The following is a 19,619-nucleotide window of genomic DNA, read 5'->3' as shown; positions in this document are numbered from 1 at the left end:
TATGTTTTTTGTGTAAATTTAGCTAATATGAAGGGATAATTTCAAAAGTAGCACAGCATTGAAATGATAAAAGCGCATTTAGAATGCTGACAAATACAAATGCTTTCCGATGAAAGACATATTAAAGTTTCGCTCTCAGTAGGATAATTTGAACGATTTTTATAAGAGTTTTATGTACTTTAGATGAATATTTTGATTTTCAATATATGAAGTTATGTGTACGAAACTATTTATGATGTGCCATTTAAAGAGCAATATATATTGAAGGAGGTTTCTACTCTTCATTAGAATCTGGGATATTGACTGTGTTTTGAGTATGTAAACTACATTTCACCTTACTTTTCTAAAATCCCAACACCGTTTTAACATTATGTCGAATCAGGCCTGAAAGCAGTTAAAAAAAATATTGAAATTATATAAAAATGTTCCCCTTTTGGTCGCATAATTGAGAAATAAACCCAGAAGATTTCATTAAAATTCCGTAAATGCTCTTAATATTGTGACGAATATTAGCAACACTAAGGGATACTATCATCTCTAAGCCGATACTAATCAGTGAATTGTATGCACATCAACAAATCAATCATTATGTCTACCCATATGTCCATACAAGCAGCGGAGATTAACGCACAAACACATGCATATATCTGAGATACTCCAAAAAGTATGCAATCATTTGTGCAAGTATCACTCACATATACACGCGCATGGGCTATGAGAGAAGCTATAAAATCGTGCATCTGTAGTTATAGCTGAGAAATTTATAGCTTGTAAACGAGAAGTAAATTCTAGAAACAGAACCGCCCAGAAGCATGCGAACGAGAAATCACAGAGTATAAAAGGAGATAAAGCTGAGAATCAGAATGAGTTTGATTTAAGCACGCTATCTGTCGAGAAGTAGTAGTGTTATTGTGAAGTACTTGAATAAAGGCCATTTTGGATCTATTGAATAGTGGAGTTATTTATTCAACAGTTTAGTGATTCGAACGTTAGTAGAAGGTTGCAAATAAGTGGAATTGCACTCTAAATTCGTCACAATGTTATATCCTAAAACTATACAATAAATAGTCGCAAAAGAGGGTCCAATTGATAATGAACTTAGGCAAAAATAATGAACTTATGCAACAAAAAACAAGTAAGGAAGGCTCAGTTAGGGTGTAACCAACATTACAAACTCAGCTGCCCAATTACAGCCTGCAAAACTTTTAAATTACCGTCTTTTAAAAGTGGGCGGTGCCCCGCCCATTGTCCAAAATTGTACTAATTTTCTATTCTGCGTCATAAGGTCAATCCACCTACCAAGTTTCATCGCTTTTCCGTCTTTGGTAATGAATTATCGATATCGAAAATATCGAAAAACCGAAAAAGTGGGCGTGGTTATAGTCCGACTACGTTCATTTTAAATAGCGACCTGAGATGAGTGCCCAGGAACCTACATACCAAATTTTATTAAGATACCTCAAAACTTACACAAGTTATCGTGTTTACGGACAGACGGATGAACGGACGGACATAGCTAAATCAATTTCTTTTTTCGCCCAGATCATTTTGATATATAGAAGTCTATATCTATCTCGATTTGTTTATAAATTAATATACTCTGTGAACTCTGCTCAGATGAGTATAAAAAGGAATGCCACAGGGTGGAGTTTTATCACAAATCGGTTAGGCGGTTCACGAGCAGTCGTTTCAGTCTTCAGAAACGGCAGATGCCTAGCAACGATCAGCTCTCTGATACCGAATTCGGTAAAGTATACCTCAATATATGCTCAAGTTATCGTGCTAACGGACAGACCGACAAACTTTTTTTCGATATTGATGATTTTGATATATGGAAGTCTATGTATATCTATATCGACCGACCGTTATGTTACGTAAGACGAAATCCAGCTTAGGAGTGCCGATGGAAACCCCAAAGAGTTAAGTTTATGAATGAGGATAGTGTGGAAAACTTAATGGAAAGCCTGCAAAATGCAAATAGAAAATATCTCAGACATGGTGGACTATAAGTATGTTTAGCGAAAATGATCTGTACTGTGACCTTTTTATAGCAATTGCCATGGTTACTCTGTTCCAAGAGCACTTGGTTTTGAAGTGTAATTTAATGAAAATTATTATAAAAAACAAATCATGGCGCACGGAGTTTTACTAGGAAAAAATAAAAAAAATAAAAATAAACTATTCCAAAAATTTGTCAAAATAACAGAGTACGAAATAATAGTGAAATTAAAACTAAGCCTCCTTTTTTGCAAAAACTTCAATAAAAATATTCTACGTGATGTGATATTTGAAAAAAAAAAAATTAAAGCTCCTGGGGGCTATAGAACACGTGTTTAAAAAAACAAAAGCAAGTACTTAAAAATTTGACTTATTTATATTCTGGCCTGTTCTGAGTTCCGACTTGTTTTGAAAAGTAAAACGAGGCTGATTACGCGTCGACTTCTTTTTGGTGTTCTCAATTCCGATTGAAACAAATCGATTCGAAGTCGATTTCGAATTGTTTTCTTTTCGAGTCAAAAATCAAGCGATACTGCTGTTTTTATTTATTTGGTTTTAGTTAAATTAAAATTGTGCAAAAATTTGAACAAAATGCTAGCACCAATGGTTTTCGGAAATGCAGAGGGAAGAAGACGTGCAATTGTGCATAAAAATCGAAAAAATCGATCGATCCAAATTGAGAGCACATCGGTTTCCTTTCGACCAGAATCGCTTTGTTTAGCTTGGAAAATTTTTGATAGGAATTTTGATATTAAGATTTCCTATACTAAATAAACAAATAGCCCAGCAAAAAGTTATTATAAATCTTCCAAATAAAATGAATAATTTAATAAAACTTATTTGTGGGAAAAATAATCTAATTATCTGTGCTTAATAGGCTAATTACTTTCGATTACGACTGCTCAGAGGCAAACTTTTCAAATCGACCAAGTCTGGTCGGAATCGAAATCCAGAACAGGCCCGATTATATGAATGTACTTTTGTATATCTATTCACAAAAAGCGATATGGCTGTGTTACGCTAAACAATCGAGTAAATATTTACTCAGTGAATACAAGTATTCATCAAAACAAAAATTTTAAAGTTGTTCTTATTTTTATTTTTAACGTACGTTTGATTTTTTTTCTAGCTCTGTTTACTTGCTAAATACGGAATTTGTTTTATTTTGTTATTTTTGTGTTTCATTTGTTTTTCTTGTTTGTTTTAATTTATGTATGTATTTGCCTTGTTTTTGTTTTGCTGTTGTTTGTTTATTTGTTTGTTGTATGTATATGTATATGAACGTCTTTTTATATTTATGCTCTATACAAGTTCAGGTAAAGTATTTATGTAAATACCATTTTGGTTAAATTAAAACTTTAATCAAAATACTTTACTTCTTATAACTTCTATAAACTTACATAACTTATTAAATTAACTATATTGTATTTCTTTAAATGTGAGTTTTATTCAAGTCTGCTTATGCCAAGTTTCGAGTTGCTCCTAGTTAATTTCATGTTATGTTAATGATTTGTGTTTGATTCATATAAATGAAAATTTTAAAAACAACTTAATGTTTCCTGGGCCCTGTTTTGCAGTAGTTCGTTAAGCTAAGCTTAAGCTAAGTTTGCTTAAACTCTAGTCAAATATAAACTACAGTTAAACTACTGAGCAGTTTTTCAAACACAGCTTGATAGCAGTAATGAAGCGTAATTTCAAAAGTAAATTATATATATTTTATTTTCGTGAATCTTACAATTGAGCCCAGTTAAAGAAAGTTGGGAACTATCATTTTTTCAACTTAAGTAATTGCATTTTTCGCTTTATAAAAAATTCCCTCTTCTGCTGAGTACGCTATGATTCTCAAGTGGATCCACTGTTTCGTAACAACTCTAGAGATTCTAGAAGTATGCCTAGTTATCAACATGAGCTCCAATGGTACTCAAACCCAAATACTTGTTAGGTATATTCGACGTCACTTCGAACGAACGCAAATCACCGATAAGTTAACTAGAGTTTAACCCTGCCAGTTCGGTCGCTTAAGCTCAGCTTAAACTTCAGTTAAAGTAGACTGAAAAAACTGCAGAATAAGTTTAAGCGTAGTATAACTGACAAACTGAGTTGAACTTGTACTGAAAAACAGGGCCTTAGTAAATTTTCAATAACCAGACATAAGTTATTCCAATTAACTAAATCCAATTAACTTAAATAAAATATAAAAATGAGGAAAACAATCCAACAGAAACAAATAATAAAAATAAAAATACTACACTTTCAATACTAAAATAGTTCTCTTGTGGGACGCAAGAGGGCTAGATTAAATTTGTGAACTAATGGTAAAGCTTTCTTGTAGATACAAGTTTGGCAGTTTTATTTTTGTTGAGACTCAAAAATTTGTTTGTGATCGACGGAACTTATATGTACATAGCTGGAGGCATCCGGAAGTAAGCTTTGTACTTGAGTCACAACAAAACAATAAATAATTTAGCAAGCTCTTTTTTAACACCCTTATATTAGCTTCACCTGTATGTTTGGAACTCTCTAGGCTAGACGCGCAAAGAGACCCATCTAGCGGCAATTATTGAAGAAGGCAGTGGTTAAATAACTCGATACAAAACGATTTGTGCTTATTATCGGATAAACGAACCTTTGTGCTACGGCGTGTTGTTTAGTTTTTCAAACTATAATTATGTTATTTATGCTCTAGATCCATACTCTATATGCCCTAAACCCCATTTAGCTTTTCACAGCAAATATATCGGACACAATAGTAGTTAATGTCAATCGATTGATTTGCTTGTGTGTCAAAAATGTTAAATTCCTTTGAATTTCACCGCATCATCTTGCGAGTTTTTCTATCTGTGCTCTACTGCCTACGGAGCCAAAGTGAATGAATGTCGATCGATTGTCTTGCTTGTGTGCCAAAAATTTTAAATTCTTTTGAATTTGAAGGCATGTACAATTTTCAGTGTAATTTTACCGAAATCGATTTGGTTGTGATTGGGAGCCACCCGGAATAATGTTGTTGGGAGCCATCCAGAGCTAAAGGAGCCATTGGACGAGCATCGTTGGCTTAGAATATACACGCGGCAAGAAGTGACTATAATTCACCGAAGCAAAGGTGGTAGGTGCCAAAAAAGAGTGTTACCACTCTAGTCGGGCTAGTACAGTATAAGTACCGAACCGTTCCCGATTCATACACCTAGAGAATTACCCACATTCGTAAAATTTTGTTTTAGTAATTTTGGTCAGTTTTATGATGTAGGGATAAATGCAAAACAAAAAAAAAAAATTCCACAGAAAAAAAAGAGAAAAACAGCCAATGACATGGGTTAGTTATAAATTTTAAGCACTGTGTAATGATTATAAAATTTATCTAATTTTTATTTTTAAAATAATATATTTATTTGTGGCTTATAACCGCCTGACCAACCGAAAAAAAAATTTCAATACAAAAAATTATACTTAAAAAAAAAAAAAAAAAAAATTATAAAATTTTTTGTAAATAATGAATAGATTTAAAGTGTCAAATTAAGTAAAAAAAATAAAATTTTAAGTTTCTGTTTTCTAAAATACTTTAATTTCTGCTTTTTTGTTTTTTTGTCTCTGATTACAAAAAAAAAAAAAAAAAAAAAATGTTAATATTTTTTTAATGCGATATGCTTATTTTTTCTTAAAATTTTTGAACTTTTTTGAATGTGAACTTATTCTGCGCGTTCATGTACGCATAATTTTCAATACTTCGCGAACAGTCTACGCTGAGAAAAATGTAGCTAGAAATAGACAAAAATCCATTAAATATAAATTAGCTATTTTTTCAGTTTTTATTTGTTTTTTTTTAAGTTAGTAACTACGTTTCGAATTTCACTTATTTCATAAATATTTTATTTACACAATTATTTTATATATATATATATATTTTATTTATTTTACATACATACAAATCTTGTACTACTTTAGGGAAAGTTGGGTTCGTAAATATGTATTTGGAATAATTTCGTTATATTTATGTACTTATTTATGTACAATAAGAAAATTAAAATTATATATTGAAATTTCGCTATGAGTTAAGTAAGTAATGCAAGAGCGATTTTAAGGTAATTATTAGTTTATTTGTATTTATAAACTAATTCTTAATTACTTAAATGCTCATTAGTGTTAAACGCTGTTTTTTACCTATATTTTTGTTTCTTACTTAAACTTTAAAATAATTTTTTTTATCTATTACTTATATTAAATACTGCCCGTCAAAAACATTACACTAATTACTTTATTAGATTACTATTAAAAACTTAGCAAATAATTTTTTTTTAAAATTACTGTTGTAAAAATAATCTAAAAGTAATTTTTTTATATTCAATCAGTTAGTTTGCATTAATAGTTAGTTTGGTTAGTCGTAATTATTTAATTCAATTCTTACAAAATCATTTCAAAATTTCATATAATTGAAATTATTAATGCAAGGCTGGCTTACCTCTTCATCTACCGTACTTGGGTACATGCGCGGCAGGTTATTCTTTTCCAAACTAAAATGATCTTCGGTGGTTTTACGATATACCGGATTTTCGAAATTTATAGAGGTGGGACGCCTGCTGCAATGACGATAAACGACCCAAAGTATCTGTGTATAGCGGTGTGTCAGAGAGTAGAAAGAAAAGTAGAGATAAAGAGAGAGTGTAATATTAGCAAATCAAAATTTAATTTGTTTTTGTTGAAGCTAAGAATTTAAAAAAATGAAAGCGCCGCTTATTTACTTGTTTGCACTTACCACCCCTGTCACCAGCCCAAAGCCGGCGATCGAGCCAATTATCACAAATGCCAAATAATTGGTATCTGTTTGCGGTGAGATGATAGTGCCTTCGGCATTTGTTGCATTACCAGCCGGATGTTTATCAACTGCAATGAAAAGGTAAAGAAAATAAACGATAACGCACAATTTTTGGTGTTTTTGTTATTAGTTAGTCAAAATACAGTGAGAGCATTTGTTAGTGTAAACGCAAAGCATCATTCAACATTCACAATAAACCAAAAATGAAACCTTCACCTTAAACCAAAAACGATTTTTTCCAACCTCACTACATTAGATGGTACTAATTAGGGTTAAAATATCGCGTATAAATTTTGGCCCCGATTGGCGACGGTTAAGTGGTGTCACACAGTGGTTAAATATGTAGGCAACTATTCTTAAGTGATGTTGATGTTGCTTTCTCCGGGGCTTGAGCACGGAAATTTCGATGTGGTAGATGAGCACGCTACCATCACACCATGACGGCCATGCATACAAAGAAAAATTAAGCTTAATGTGTACTGTTAGTTTTACTAAAATATGGTTTCAAAAACCATCTCAAAATATTTCCAAGGGAAATACCAATATGGTCTCGAAAAAGTGCTGAAATGGTTTACGAAACATGTTAGAATTGATATTGCAATGATTCTGAAAATACTTCCAGAAATAACGCCGAGCATGTCACAAAAATGTTCCTCGAATGGTAATAAATTAAATTGAAATGATTTCTAAAAGACACCGCAATGATCCGAGATGTTCTCGGAGTTCATCCTGAGATAGTTTTGAAATTTATCAAATGAGAGCCTGAAGAAATTCCAAAAATTATTCCGACATACATAGTCCTGGATTGATCCATTTGATGCTGAATATTAAAGTTTTTAAAAAATAGTTTCTAATGGAGTCACAAAATAGGCCCAAAAATAGTTAAAAAGGATCATAAAATTGTCCGGAACTCAAACACTAACAAAAGGTGACCGACGACAGATCTCTAAATGCAGTCTAGCTAAAGCTCGAGTTCTTTCAACCTTTCGCAGGTCATGCCTAGTGGCGACAATATATTAAAGGCGTGCAAGCATTATCACTATACGATAACAATGAGTTATTCCCCCAAAATCCAAGTTGAAGCAGTCAGTTATATTCGTACACCAGATACGTGGCTGTCGAATTAGCGGCTTGATATCGTCGAGCTTGTTATCAACGAATCAGCGCCGATAACAAATTGTTAACACTCTGATAAGAAGTCTTTAGCTTTACTGTGCAAAACAATAACTTACTGGTGACAAATCGATAGGTTCTGGAAAACAAATTAATCGATTTTCGGTTCCAAAACTATTAATTTTTGACCAAAAAATTGACAACTCGCCAATAACAAATTGATATAAGTCGGATAAAAGTCGTTAATTTTCAGACAACATATCGAAATTTTCCGACAACATATCGATAACTTTTTGATGACTCCTAGATCATTTAAGAGTAACAGTAAAGATAACAATTCGATAACTCTTTGATAGCAAATCGATATCTTTTAAATAACAAATCGATGCATTTTCGATATAAAATTTATAGCATTTCAACATTGAACCGATAACACAAATGTAACACTCCTATAACAGACCTATAATTTTCTATAACAAACTGATGGATTTTTGATAATATATCGATACCTTTTAAAAAAAAATATCTAAAACAACATACACATATTTTTATGATAATATACCGACAACATTTTGATAAATGATCTATAAGAAACTGATTACTTTCGATTACATACAGACAACTAATCGATAAAAAAATGGTAAGTCATTGATAAGCTATACGATACTTCATCGATGACATGCCGATAACAAACGTATAACCCATAGCTAAAAAGACGTTATAACATTGACAACAAATGGTTAACTACTACTTTACGACTTTACTTTTCTTGCCTAGCCTTGATTTCCAGTCTGTCTGCTGTTTCGCTCATAGCAACTGTACCAAGTACATTGTTCGCACATTACGCTGCGGTGTAGTGACTACACTTAATCTTACATTCTGTATTCCCCTAGAAAATCGTGCGACTATTACACAAAGAGAGTGGTCTACGGTTGATCTCTTTTGTGGGGTTTAATGGTACTCTAAAGTACCTTTAGGGTACAGTTAGGACAGGATATTCCGATTTTTTTTGTAGCCGATTTTGAGAAACAATAAATTGAAATTAACTATTTAAGAAAAATGCCGAGCCAAATACCGACCCTTTAATACTAGAACTTTATCCAGTTCGTAGTGAGGTGACTGAAACTTGAAAAAGTAATGGAAGTTTACTTCCAAATAACAGAAAAATTGTGAGCAATAATAGCTAACACAACAATATGTGCTAAGTACATTGTACTTACATAAAGCGAATGAAAGAATATTAATATAAACAAATAATTTCAATGCCGTTTTGAATGCATTATGTAGAAATGAATTTAATATGCAAAATCTTTATGGAGGTAATTACAGCAAAGAGCACAAAATGGCAGCGGCAATTTTTGTCATATTTCGTCAGTTAAACACTTCTTTTATTTTCGATAATTTGAAGAATTTCGTAGCTAAAGCTATGCAAACCCACCTCAAAAGCAATTTCGAAAAAAAAAAACGAAATTCAAATTCGATGATGATTCTCGAAATATTTTTTTTTTGATAATTAAAAAAAAAAAAAAAAAATTAAACAAGGAATTTTGTAGCTAAGGTTATGCGAATCGATCTCAAAAAAGTTTTTAAAAATTTGAGAAATTTTTATGACAGCTTCAAAGTTTTTTAAGAGTTTTCTAAATTTTTTAGAGTATGCAGTCTTGTAGGCCAATGAATTTGATTACAAAAAAATAAAAGTTATAGAAGAATTTGCAATGATTTTTGAAAATTTTTTTTCTGAAAGGTGTTTCAAATTTACTTTGATATAAAATATGAAGCTAAGCGCCCTTCTTTTAGAAGAAAATGGAATTCTGTGTTGTTCTATAAATAGAACAAAAGCAAAAATACCAGTTTGATTGAAACCGCCAAAAAAACAAAACTTTAACGCATGATTACATACAAAGTATGTACTGTGCAAAAAGAATAAAATATGCAAGGAAGGCAATTGGGAAAAAGTTTACAACAACTAAGGCATGACGTGGCTGAATGCGTTTGTAACACTTTAACCAACGTAGAAGTGTGGGTTCAAATCCCACTCCCGGGTGAAAAAGCTTCGAAGAGATTTACAAGGTATAATCGAAACAGCTGTCGCCTTGTCCGGCCTGATGTCACGTTGTTTAAATTTTCCCCAAATTATTAAATAAATTATAAATTAAAAATTGCTTCAAATAAATGTTTTCTTACATTTAAAACAATGAGGGCAATTACCGCTTAATTCATGAAAATGTAAAACACTTTTCAAAAAAAATAAAAATTCGTCAAAAATCAATACGAGTTTTATTACTAGTACATTGTTGGGCTTAAATTGATAGGGTTATAACACTGCATACTCAAAAAATTCAAAAAAACCTAAATAAAGAGTTCGCACAATTTTGTAGAACTTACTCGAATTTTCGAAATTTGTTTAAACAGTTTTACCGACTGGTTAGCTTGGTTTCAATCTCATGTAAGTTTATTGCTACAAAAAACCGCATGCTCAAAAAAAAAAAGGTAAAAGAATTTAGATAAAAATTTCGAAAATTTCGTAGAGTTTTCTCAAATTTTTTGAAAAAGTTTCTCTGAAAAAACTTGCCAAAATTCAATACGGATTTTGAGAGACTTCTAACTTATACTTTGTTTGACTAAAATGTATTGGTCTAGAAAACGGCACAATCAAAAACTTGTTTCAAAAGTTTTTAGACTGGTATGCATGGTTTCAGTTTCATCCAAGTTTTTTCTTAAACTATCGCAACTAAAAAAAAAAAAATTTAATTGACAAAATTTAATAAAAATTTGCAGTGCCATTTTTGTGTTCGCTGCTGTACATAAATACATAAGTAAATTTTAATGGCAATATACATTTTTGAGCATTGTTTTTACGGTCCTTAACGCGTTGGTAACTACTCATAAATTTCTGAGTAAGGCACAATTTAAAATCCACAATAATCCAATTTAATGACCGCCATAAAAGCAAAAGAAAATTCGAAAACAACACGAGTTTTCAACGAAAAAAAAAAAAAAAAAAACAATAATGGCAAAAAGGCACCAAATACCACAAAAAACTTAAAACGCGCATAAAACAAAATTGCACGGTCAGACAGTTGGACAGCAAGTAATATGATATATATATATAAATATTTCAACAGCAATTCGCAAAAAAACAGATCTCATGGTCAGGTGAGAGGCCAAGTGGCAATTGGTGAGATATTTTAAACTTCAACCGTTTTTAAAGCAACATATTTTCAGCCGCGATTGTTGGTTATATATATCTACGTGTGGTTGTGTGGTAAGGCATCAACGATTGTAGAGGTTTTACATAAATAAATGTGGTGAAGTGCACAATTGTGTAAGGATGAAGCTTATTCGGAAGGGTGATATAAAGTCAACGGACATAATGTCAATTGACCTTGAAGTGATCATTTTAAAAGGTCACAAAGTCAAATTTCAAATGGTTAGATTAACAATGATATTCACGTTACGACCTTTCGGTTTTTCTAAAATAAAATAAAATAACAATTGTTTTTATTTGTATCGGCCTATTGATAAATGATTCAAGGTTCAATTCGAGCTCAAGGCCAGAAAAATAATTTTTTTCTAATGATAATTAAAAAAAAAAAAATTATTGTTCTGGCCTTGAGCTCGAATCGAACCTTGAATCCTAAAATAAAATAAAATAAAATAAAATAAAATAAATGTAAGACGCGATAGCTTCCGAAGAGATTTTAGGCTGAGCTTCTTTTCCAAATTGCGTCGTGCTCCTTTTAGTTTTACCTCAAACTTGGCGGGACTGGACCTACTTGTTGTTGTTGTTGTTGTAGCAGTGGAACGGGGTTACACTGTAATGACGGTCCTTGGTCGGGAAAAATTCCGAGTCGCTCAGGTACATAGAACCGGCTGCCTTGGGAAGCGCGGGACCTACTTGTTTTATGCCGACTCCGAAAGGCATCTGCAAGACAGATGAGTTTTCACTGAGAAGGTTTTCATGGCAAAAATACACTCGGGGTGCTTGCCAAATACTGGCGGGGGCGACCCCGCTTAGAAAAATATTGTTCTAATTGAAAAAAACTTGTTTAAAAAATTTTGATGTTGCTTTTCCCGGGGCGTGAAGCCAGGATCTTCGGTATGATAGACGGAGCACGCTACCATCACACCACAACGGCGGAAAATGGTCGTAAAATCCACTCATATTTCTCAAATTGCCGTAAAGGTCAATTATTTTCTCGCGCAGTTCTATGTATTAAAATTTTAAAAACTTTTGATTTTACAGTTCAGTATTATGCTGTGCTGTTGTTAAGTAGAATAAAATAAGTAGTAAATGGAAACCCGTAAAATTTGTGTTAAAATTTTTAGAATTCCAGTATATACAGTGGCGAACAGAAAAATAGCAGTGGATTTTTTTTTTAATTTTGTCAATTAAACTCATCTTTTTTAATTTTTTATATGTTAGCAAAAAACTTCTACGAATTTTGTAACTAAAACTGTGCAAGTCAACCGCAAAAACGTTTTCGAAAAATCTCGAAAATTTAAGAAAATTTTAGGAAAATTAAAATCAGTTTCAGTCTAACAAAGTAAACTTTTTTATATGGCAGAAAGTCTAAAACAGGCTTAACTTAACTGCATACTCAAAAAATTTCAGAGAACTTCAAGTAAAAAGTGCGAAATTTTCGGAAATTTTTAAATATTTTTTGGAAAACGCTCTTGAGATTGGTTTGCATAGTTTAAGTTACACAATTGCGGCAAGTTTTTCCAAAATATCGATAATTAAAAAAAAAACAAGTAAGGAAGGTTAAGTTCGGGTGTAACCGAACATTACATACTCAGTTGAGAGCTATGGTGACAACATAAGGGAAAATAACCATGTAGGAAAATGAACCGAGGGAAACCCTGGAATGTGTTTGTATGACATGTGTATCAAATGAAAGGCATTAAAGAGTATTTTATGAGGGAGTGGGCCATAGTCCTATAGGTGGACGCCATTTAGGGATATAGCCATAAAGGTGGATCAGGGTTGACTCTAGAATTCCTTTGTACGATATGGGTATCAAACGAAAGGTGTTAATGAGTATTTTAAAAGGGAGTAATCCTTAGTTCCATAGGTGGACGCCGTTTCGAGATATCGCCATAAAGGTGGACCAGGGGTTACCCTAGAATTTGTTTGCACAATATGGGCATCGAACGAATGGTGTTAATGAGTATTTTAAAAGGGAGTGGGCTTATTTCTATAGGTGGATGCCGTTTCGAAATATCGCCATAAAAGTGGACCAGGGGTGACTCTAGAATGTGTTTGTACGATATGGGTATCAAATGAGAGGTGTTAATGAGTATTTTAAAAGGGAGTGGGCCTTAGTTCTATAGGTGGACGCCTTTTCGAGATATCGCTATAAAGGTGTGCCAGGGGTGACTCTAGAATGTGTTTGTACGATATGGGTATCAAATTAAAGGTATTAATGAGGGTTTTAAAAGGGAGTGGTGGTTGTTGTATAGGTGGTCGCCTTTTCGAGATATCGCCATAAAGGTGGACCAGGGGTGACTTTAGAATGCGTTTGTACGATATGGGTATCAAATGAAAGGTGTTAATGAGTATTTTAAAAGGGAGTGGGCCTTAGTTCTATAGGTGGACGCCTTTTCGAGATATCGCTATAAAGGTGTGCCAGGGGTGACTCTAGAATGTGTTTGTACGATATGGGTATCAAATTAAAGGTATTAATGAGGGTTTTAAAAGGGAGTGGTGGTTGTTGTATAGGTGGTCGCCTTTTCGAGATATCGCCATAAAGGTGGACCAGGGGTGACTTTAGAATGCGTTTGTACGATATGGGTATCAAATGAAAGGTGTTAATGAGTATTTTAAAAGGGAGTGGGCCTTAGTTCTATAGGTGGACGCCTTTTCGAGATATCGCTATAAAGGTGTGCCAGGGGTGACTCTAGAATGTGTTTGTACGATATGGGTATCAAATTAAAGGTATTAATGAGGGTTTTAAAAGGGAGTGGTGGTTGTTGTATAGGTGGTCGCATTTTCGAGATATCGTCATAAAGGTGGACCAGGGGTGACCCTATAATTTGTTTGTACAATATGGGTATCAAAAGAAAGGTGTTATTGAGTATTTTAAAAGGAAGTAATCCTTAGTTTCATAGGTGGACGCCGTTTCGAGCTATCGCTATAAAGGTGGATCAGAGGTGACCCTAGAATTTGTTTGTACAATATGGGCATCAAACGAAAGGTGTTAATGAGTATTTTAAAAGGGAGTGAGCCTTAGTTCTATAGGTGGACGCCGTTTCGAAATAACGCCACAAAAGTGGACCAGGGGTGACTCTAGAATGTGTTTGTACGATATGGGTATCAAATTAAAGGTATTAATGAGGGTTTTAAAAGGGAGTGGTGGTTGTTGTATAGGTGGTCGCATTTTCGAGATATCGTCATAAAGGTGGACCAGGGGTGACCCTATAATTTGTTTGTACAATATGGGTATCAAAAGAAAGGTGTTATTGAGTATTTTAAAAGGAAGTAATCCTTAGTTTCATAGGTGGACGCCGTTTCGAGCTATCGCTATAAAGGTGGATCAGAGGTGACCCTAGAATTTGTTTGTACAATATGGGCATCAAACGAAAGGTGTTAATGAGTATTTTAAAAGGGAGTGAGCCTTAGTTCTATAGGTGGACGCCGTTTCGAAATAACGCCACAAAGGTGGACCAGGGGTGACTCTAGAATGTGTTTGTACGATATGGGTATCAAATTAAAGGTATTAATGAGGGTTTTAAAAGGGAGTGGTGGTTGTTGTATAGGTGGTCGCCTTTTCGAGATATCGCCATAAAGGTGGACCAGGGGTGACTTTAGAATGCGTTTGTACGATATGGGTATCAAATGAAAGGTGTTAATGAGTATTTTAAAAGGGAGTGGGCCTTAGTTCTATAGGTGGACGCCTTTTCGAGATATCGCTATAAAGGTGTGCCAGGGGTGACTCTAGAATGTGTTTGTACGATATGGGTATCAAATTAAAGGTATTAATGAGGGTTTTAAAAGGGAGTGGTGGTTGTTGTATAGGTGGTCGCATTTTCGAGATATCGTCATAAAGGTGGACCAGGGGTGACCCTATAATTTGTTTGTACAATATGGGTATCAAAAGAAAGGTGTTATTGAGTATTTTAAAAGGAAGTAATCCTTAGTTTCATAGGTGGACGCCGTTTCGAGCTATCGCTATAAAGGTGGATCAGAGGTGACCCTAGAATTTGTTTGTACAATATGGGCATCAAACGAAAGGTGTTAATGAGTATTTTAAAAGGGAGTGAGCCTTAGTTCTATAGGTGGACGCCGTTTCGAAATAACGCCACAAAGGTGGACCAGGGGTGACTCTAGAATGTGTTTGTACGATATGGGTATCAAATTAAAGGTATTAATGAGGGTTTTAAAAGGGAGTGGTGGTTGTTGTATAGGTGGTCGCCTTTTCGAGATATCGCCATAAAGGTGGACCAGGGGTGACTTTAGAATGCGTTTGTACGATATGGGTATCAAATGAAAGGTGTTAATGAGTATTTTAAAAGGGAGTGGGCCTTAGTTCTATAGGTGGACGCCTTTTCGAGATATCGCTATAAAGGTGTGCCAGGGGTGACTCTAGAATGTGTTTGTACGATATGGGTATCAAATTAAAGGTATTAATGAGGGTTTTAAAAGGGAGTGATGGTAGTTGTATATGTGAAGGCCTTTTCCAGATATCGACCAAAATGTGGACCAGGGTGGACCAGAACATTATCTGTTGGATACCGCTAATTTATTTATATATGTAATACCTGCCAAGATTTTAAGGGGTTTTTATTTCGCCCTGCAGAACTTTTTCATTTTCTTCTACTTAATATGGTAGGTGTCAAACCATTTTATAAAGTTTTTTCTAAAGTTATATTTCGCGTCAATAAAACAATCCAATTACCTTACCATGTTTCATCCCTTTTTGCGTATGTGGTATAGAATTATGGCATTTTTTTCATTTTTCGTAATTTTCGATATCGAAAAAGTGGGCGTGGTCATAGTCGGATTTCGTTCATTTTTCATACCAAGATAAAGTGAGTTCAAGTAAGTACGTGAACTAAGTTCATTAAAGATATGTCGATTTTTGCTCAAGTTATCCTGTTAACTGCCATGCGGAAGGACAGACGGAAGACTGTGTATAAAAACTGGGCGTGGCATCAACCAATTCCGCCCATTTGCACAGAAAACAGTTAACGTCATAAAATCTATGCCCCTACAAAATTCCAAAAGGATTGGTTAATTTTTGTTCGACATATGGCGTTAAAATTATCCTAGACAAATTAAATGAAAAAGGGCGGAGGCACGCCCATTTTGAAATTTTCTTTTATTTTTGTATTTTGTTGCACCACATCATTACTGGAGTTGAATGTTGACATAATTTTCTTAAATACTGTAAATATATTAAATTTTTTGTTAAAATTTTACTTTAAAAAAATTTTTTTTTTAAAAGTGGGCGTGGTCCTTCTCCGATTTTGCTAATTTTTATTAAGCGTACATATAGTAATAGGAGTAACGTTCCTGCCAAATTTCATCATGATATCTTCAACGACTGCCAAATTACAGCTTGCAAAAGTTTTAAATTACCTTCTTTTAAAAGTGGGCGGTGACACGCCCATTGTCAAAAATTTTACTAATTTTCTATTCTGCGTCATAATCTAAACTCATCTACCAAGTTTCGCCGCTTTATCTGTCTTTTGTAATGAATTATCGCACTTTTTCGGTTTTTCGAAATTTTCGATATCGAAAAAGTGGGCGTGGTTATAGTCCGATATCGTTCATTTTAAATAGCGATCTGAGATGAGTGGTCAGGAACCTACGTACCGAATTTCATCAAGATACCTCAAAATTTACTCAAGTTATCGTGTTAACGGACGGACATGGCTCAATCAAATTTTTTTTCGATCCTGATTATTTTGATATATGGAAGTCTATATCTATCTCGATTCCTTTATATAGGTACAACCAACCGTTATCCAATCAAACTTAATATACTCTGTGAGCTCAGCTCAACTGAGTATAAAAAAAAAAACAAGTATATTGACGAAATTTAAAAAAATACTGTTGTTTTTCTGTATGCTGATGTAAATGGGTTCCGAAAAAAGTAGTATGGGGCACTGCTTCTCCTATACTTTGTTTTCGTTGTAGAGAAATTTCGGATTTAAAACTGAACCAATGATTTTTTTCTGAAATAATAACAATTTTTTTTTAATTTTTGTCTGCCTCGCTTTCTTTTCTATATACCAAGGCTAATCCATACCAGGGGGTGGCAAAGCGAATTTAACCAATTCGCCGCGCAGAAGAATGTCAAGTCAAAAGAAAATTTTAATCGATTTCGATTAACTGACATATTAAAGTACAAGGCGTTCTATGGGAAATAATCAAGAAGAAGCAATCAGCTGTTGGGATAACCATACCTGGTACTGAATTCGTCTTGCTATATACTGAGTTCATTCCAGTGAGAAATCGCATTAAAAATTTGTTCGGAGAGGTACTGCTTTGATATAAAAAGAAGAACTTTAACTAAATGTCAAGATCATCCTGCGGATTTTTATTTTTTATTTTTGTGCTGGTCTCGAAATGTTAATCAGGTCACATCAGGTCCGTGCAAAACGAAAATGGCCATTAAGTAAAATTTCAAAAAGGTCGCCAAAGTCAAAGTCGCCTCTTGACCATTTTAAGTGATCATAACGCCAATTGACCTTGTGCTCATTCGCAGTGGTCATAAGGCCAATTGATGTTATGCCCGTTAACCTTATTTTATACCACCGGTTTGCTTTTTTATGTACACCTGTACGATTTTATTATGGTACGCTTCTTTCGTTGGTATTCGTGGGCCATATGTAAAATAAATGCGCAAATATTTAAATACTCTACAAGTTACTTATCGTACCCATCCTGCTATATGGGGCAGAAGCATGGACCATGACAACAGCAGATGAAGCGGCTTTGGGAGTGTTCGAGAGAAAAGCTCTTCGAAAGATTTATGGACCTCTACGTGTTGGCGATGGCCAGTACCGAAGAAGATTTAATGATGAGCTGTACGAGCTATACGCAGACATCAACATAGTCCAGCGAATTAAAACACAGCGGCTGCGCTGGCTAGGCCATGTTATGCGAATGAAAGATGATGCTCCGGTCAAGAAAGTGTTTCTATCGGAATCCGCCTATGGAAGCAGAGGCAGAGGGCGGCCCCCACTCCGTTGGAAGGACCAGGTGGTAAACGACTTAAACTCCCTTGGTGTGACCAATTGTCGCCGGTTGGCGGAGCGAAGGAGCAACTGGCGCGCCTTGTTGGACGGCCATAACCGTTTAGACGGTTAAGCGCTAATTAAGTAAGTAAGCAAGGTAAACTGTTATGCCGCTGGTAAATAAATGCAGCACAACTACAGGAGCAATCTAAGCTGATGAGACACATGAGTATGTATTTCTCACACATGTGCACAGCAATAGATAGCGCAGCCTTCACTCAAATAGAGCGCAGATGAGATTTCACACACATGTGCACAGCAAGTAAGAGCGCATATTATTAAGTGCACCTTATATGTATATAGATACATATGTAAAACTAGAGTCAATATGAAATACAGAAAAGAGAAATAAGTAAGCAACTATTCGAGAAGGCTGTTCGCGAAAGGTCTCGACCCTGTGAGAAATAGGTGAACGAGGCAACTCGAGGATAGTGTAAACGCGACGCAGTCCAACTGGTGGTCAATCAGTTTGTTTTTAAAACGTTGTAAATGAAGTACGTGAATAGTTTCAATAGTGAGGTACTACTACCATAGTAGTGTTGTAAATTGTGAAGTAATATTATCATAGTAGTGTTTTAAACAGGGAACATTTTAATATACTGAAAATTTAAGTTATTTATTCGACAGTTTAGTTACTTGAACTATTAGAGGGGAAAAAAACTATAGAGAATTTCTCAAGTTTGCTAAAATACTGACTGAAGTGTAACAATCAGGAAATAGTGAAATTTGAATACGTACAGTTTATGTATGTACTTGAATACATAGATATACACATATACTTAACATTGACACAATTTTCACAAAAATTTCATTCTGACTTCAATGTGTAACGGTACAGCGCTGAATGTAGAATTTCCCAGCAAGTTTTACGCTCTTTCCCACAATTTTTCGCATGAATAAGTTTTCGCTTGTTATACTTTCGGTTAAGTTTTAAATTTAGCGCTGCTCATTCATTTTAGTTACTAAATTGAACTAGCTTATTATGCAAAATGTACTATTATATGAATTTACTTGTGTCTTCATATTAAAGTGAAAGTAAAAATTTAGAAAGGCAGCACTCACACACTGTTAAGTGCAACCCAACCGTGACTTTGAGAAAGACGGTTTCATTCATATTGTGTTGTGCTGCTTGGTCGAATGACGAAAAGAAACAGGGGAGGTGGACCGCATGGTGCGGTTAGAAACTGAAAATGAGGTTGAAAAAGGACAGGGAAGTGAGACGCTAGGGGATGGAAAGCCCTACAGAAAAGGAGTGGGTTGAGGGAAACGCATAAAAGTGAGGACAATGTGGATATAAGAGGAAGAAAAAGATTATTAAAAAAAGAAGGTTAGAAGGTTGGACGCACAATCGAAAAGTAAGAGAATGGGGTAAGTCCAAAAGAAAGTGAAGTGGAAAATAAAGTGGCGAAAGGAAGATAAAGGAAACAGGAAAGGTGGAGGGAGGTAGAGGCCAAAA

General features: G+C 34.3%; 1 protein-coding gene across 13 annotated transcripts in view; it reads right to left on the bottom strand.

Annotated features, from left to right (window-relative positions):
* LpR1 (Lipophorin receptor 1) overlaps positions 1–19,619 on the bottom strand; it is a 1,438,611-nt gene that overhangs the window by 39,324 nt on the left and 1,379,668 nt on the right. For all 13 annotated transcript variants that reach the window (XM_067758124.1, XM_067758130.1, XM_067758126.1 and 10 more), the window contains 2 exons: positions 6,746–6,873; positions 6,452–6,598 (listed from right to left, as the gene is read on the bottom strand). In XM_067758124.1, coding sequence (XP_067614225.1) covers positions 6,452–6,598; positions 6,746–6,873 — 275 coding nt within the window. The remainder of the gene's footprint in view (positions 1–6,451; positions 6,599–6,745; positions 6,874–19,619) is intronic.

This window comes from Eurosta solidaginis, chromosome 1, assembly GCF_040869045.1.
Source record: "Eurosta solidaginis isolate ZX-2024a chromosome 1, ASM4086904v1, whole genome shotgun sequence".
Taxonomy (NCBI): domain Eukaryota; kingdom Metazoa; phylum Arthropoda; class Insecta; order Diptera; family Tephritidae; genus Eurosta; species Eurosta solidaginis.
The sequence above is the reverse complement of the archived record's forward strand: the minus strand, read 5'-3'. Positions and strand labels throughout refer to the sequence as shown.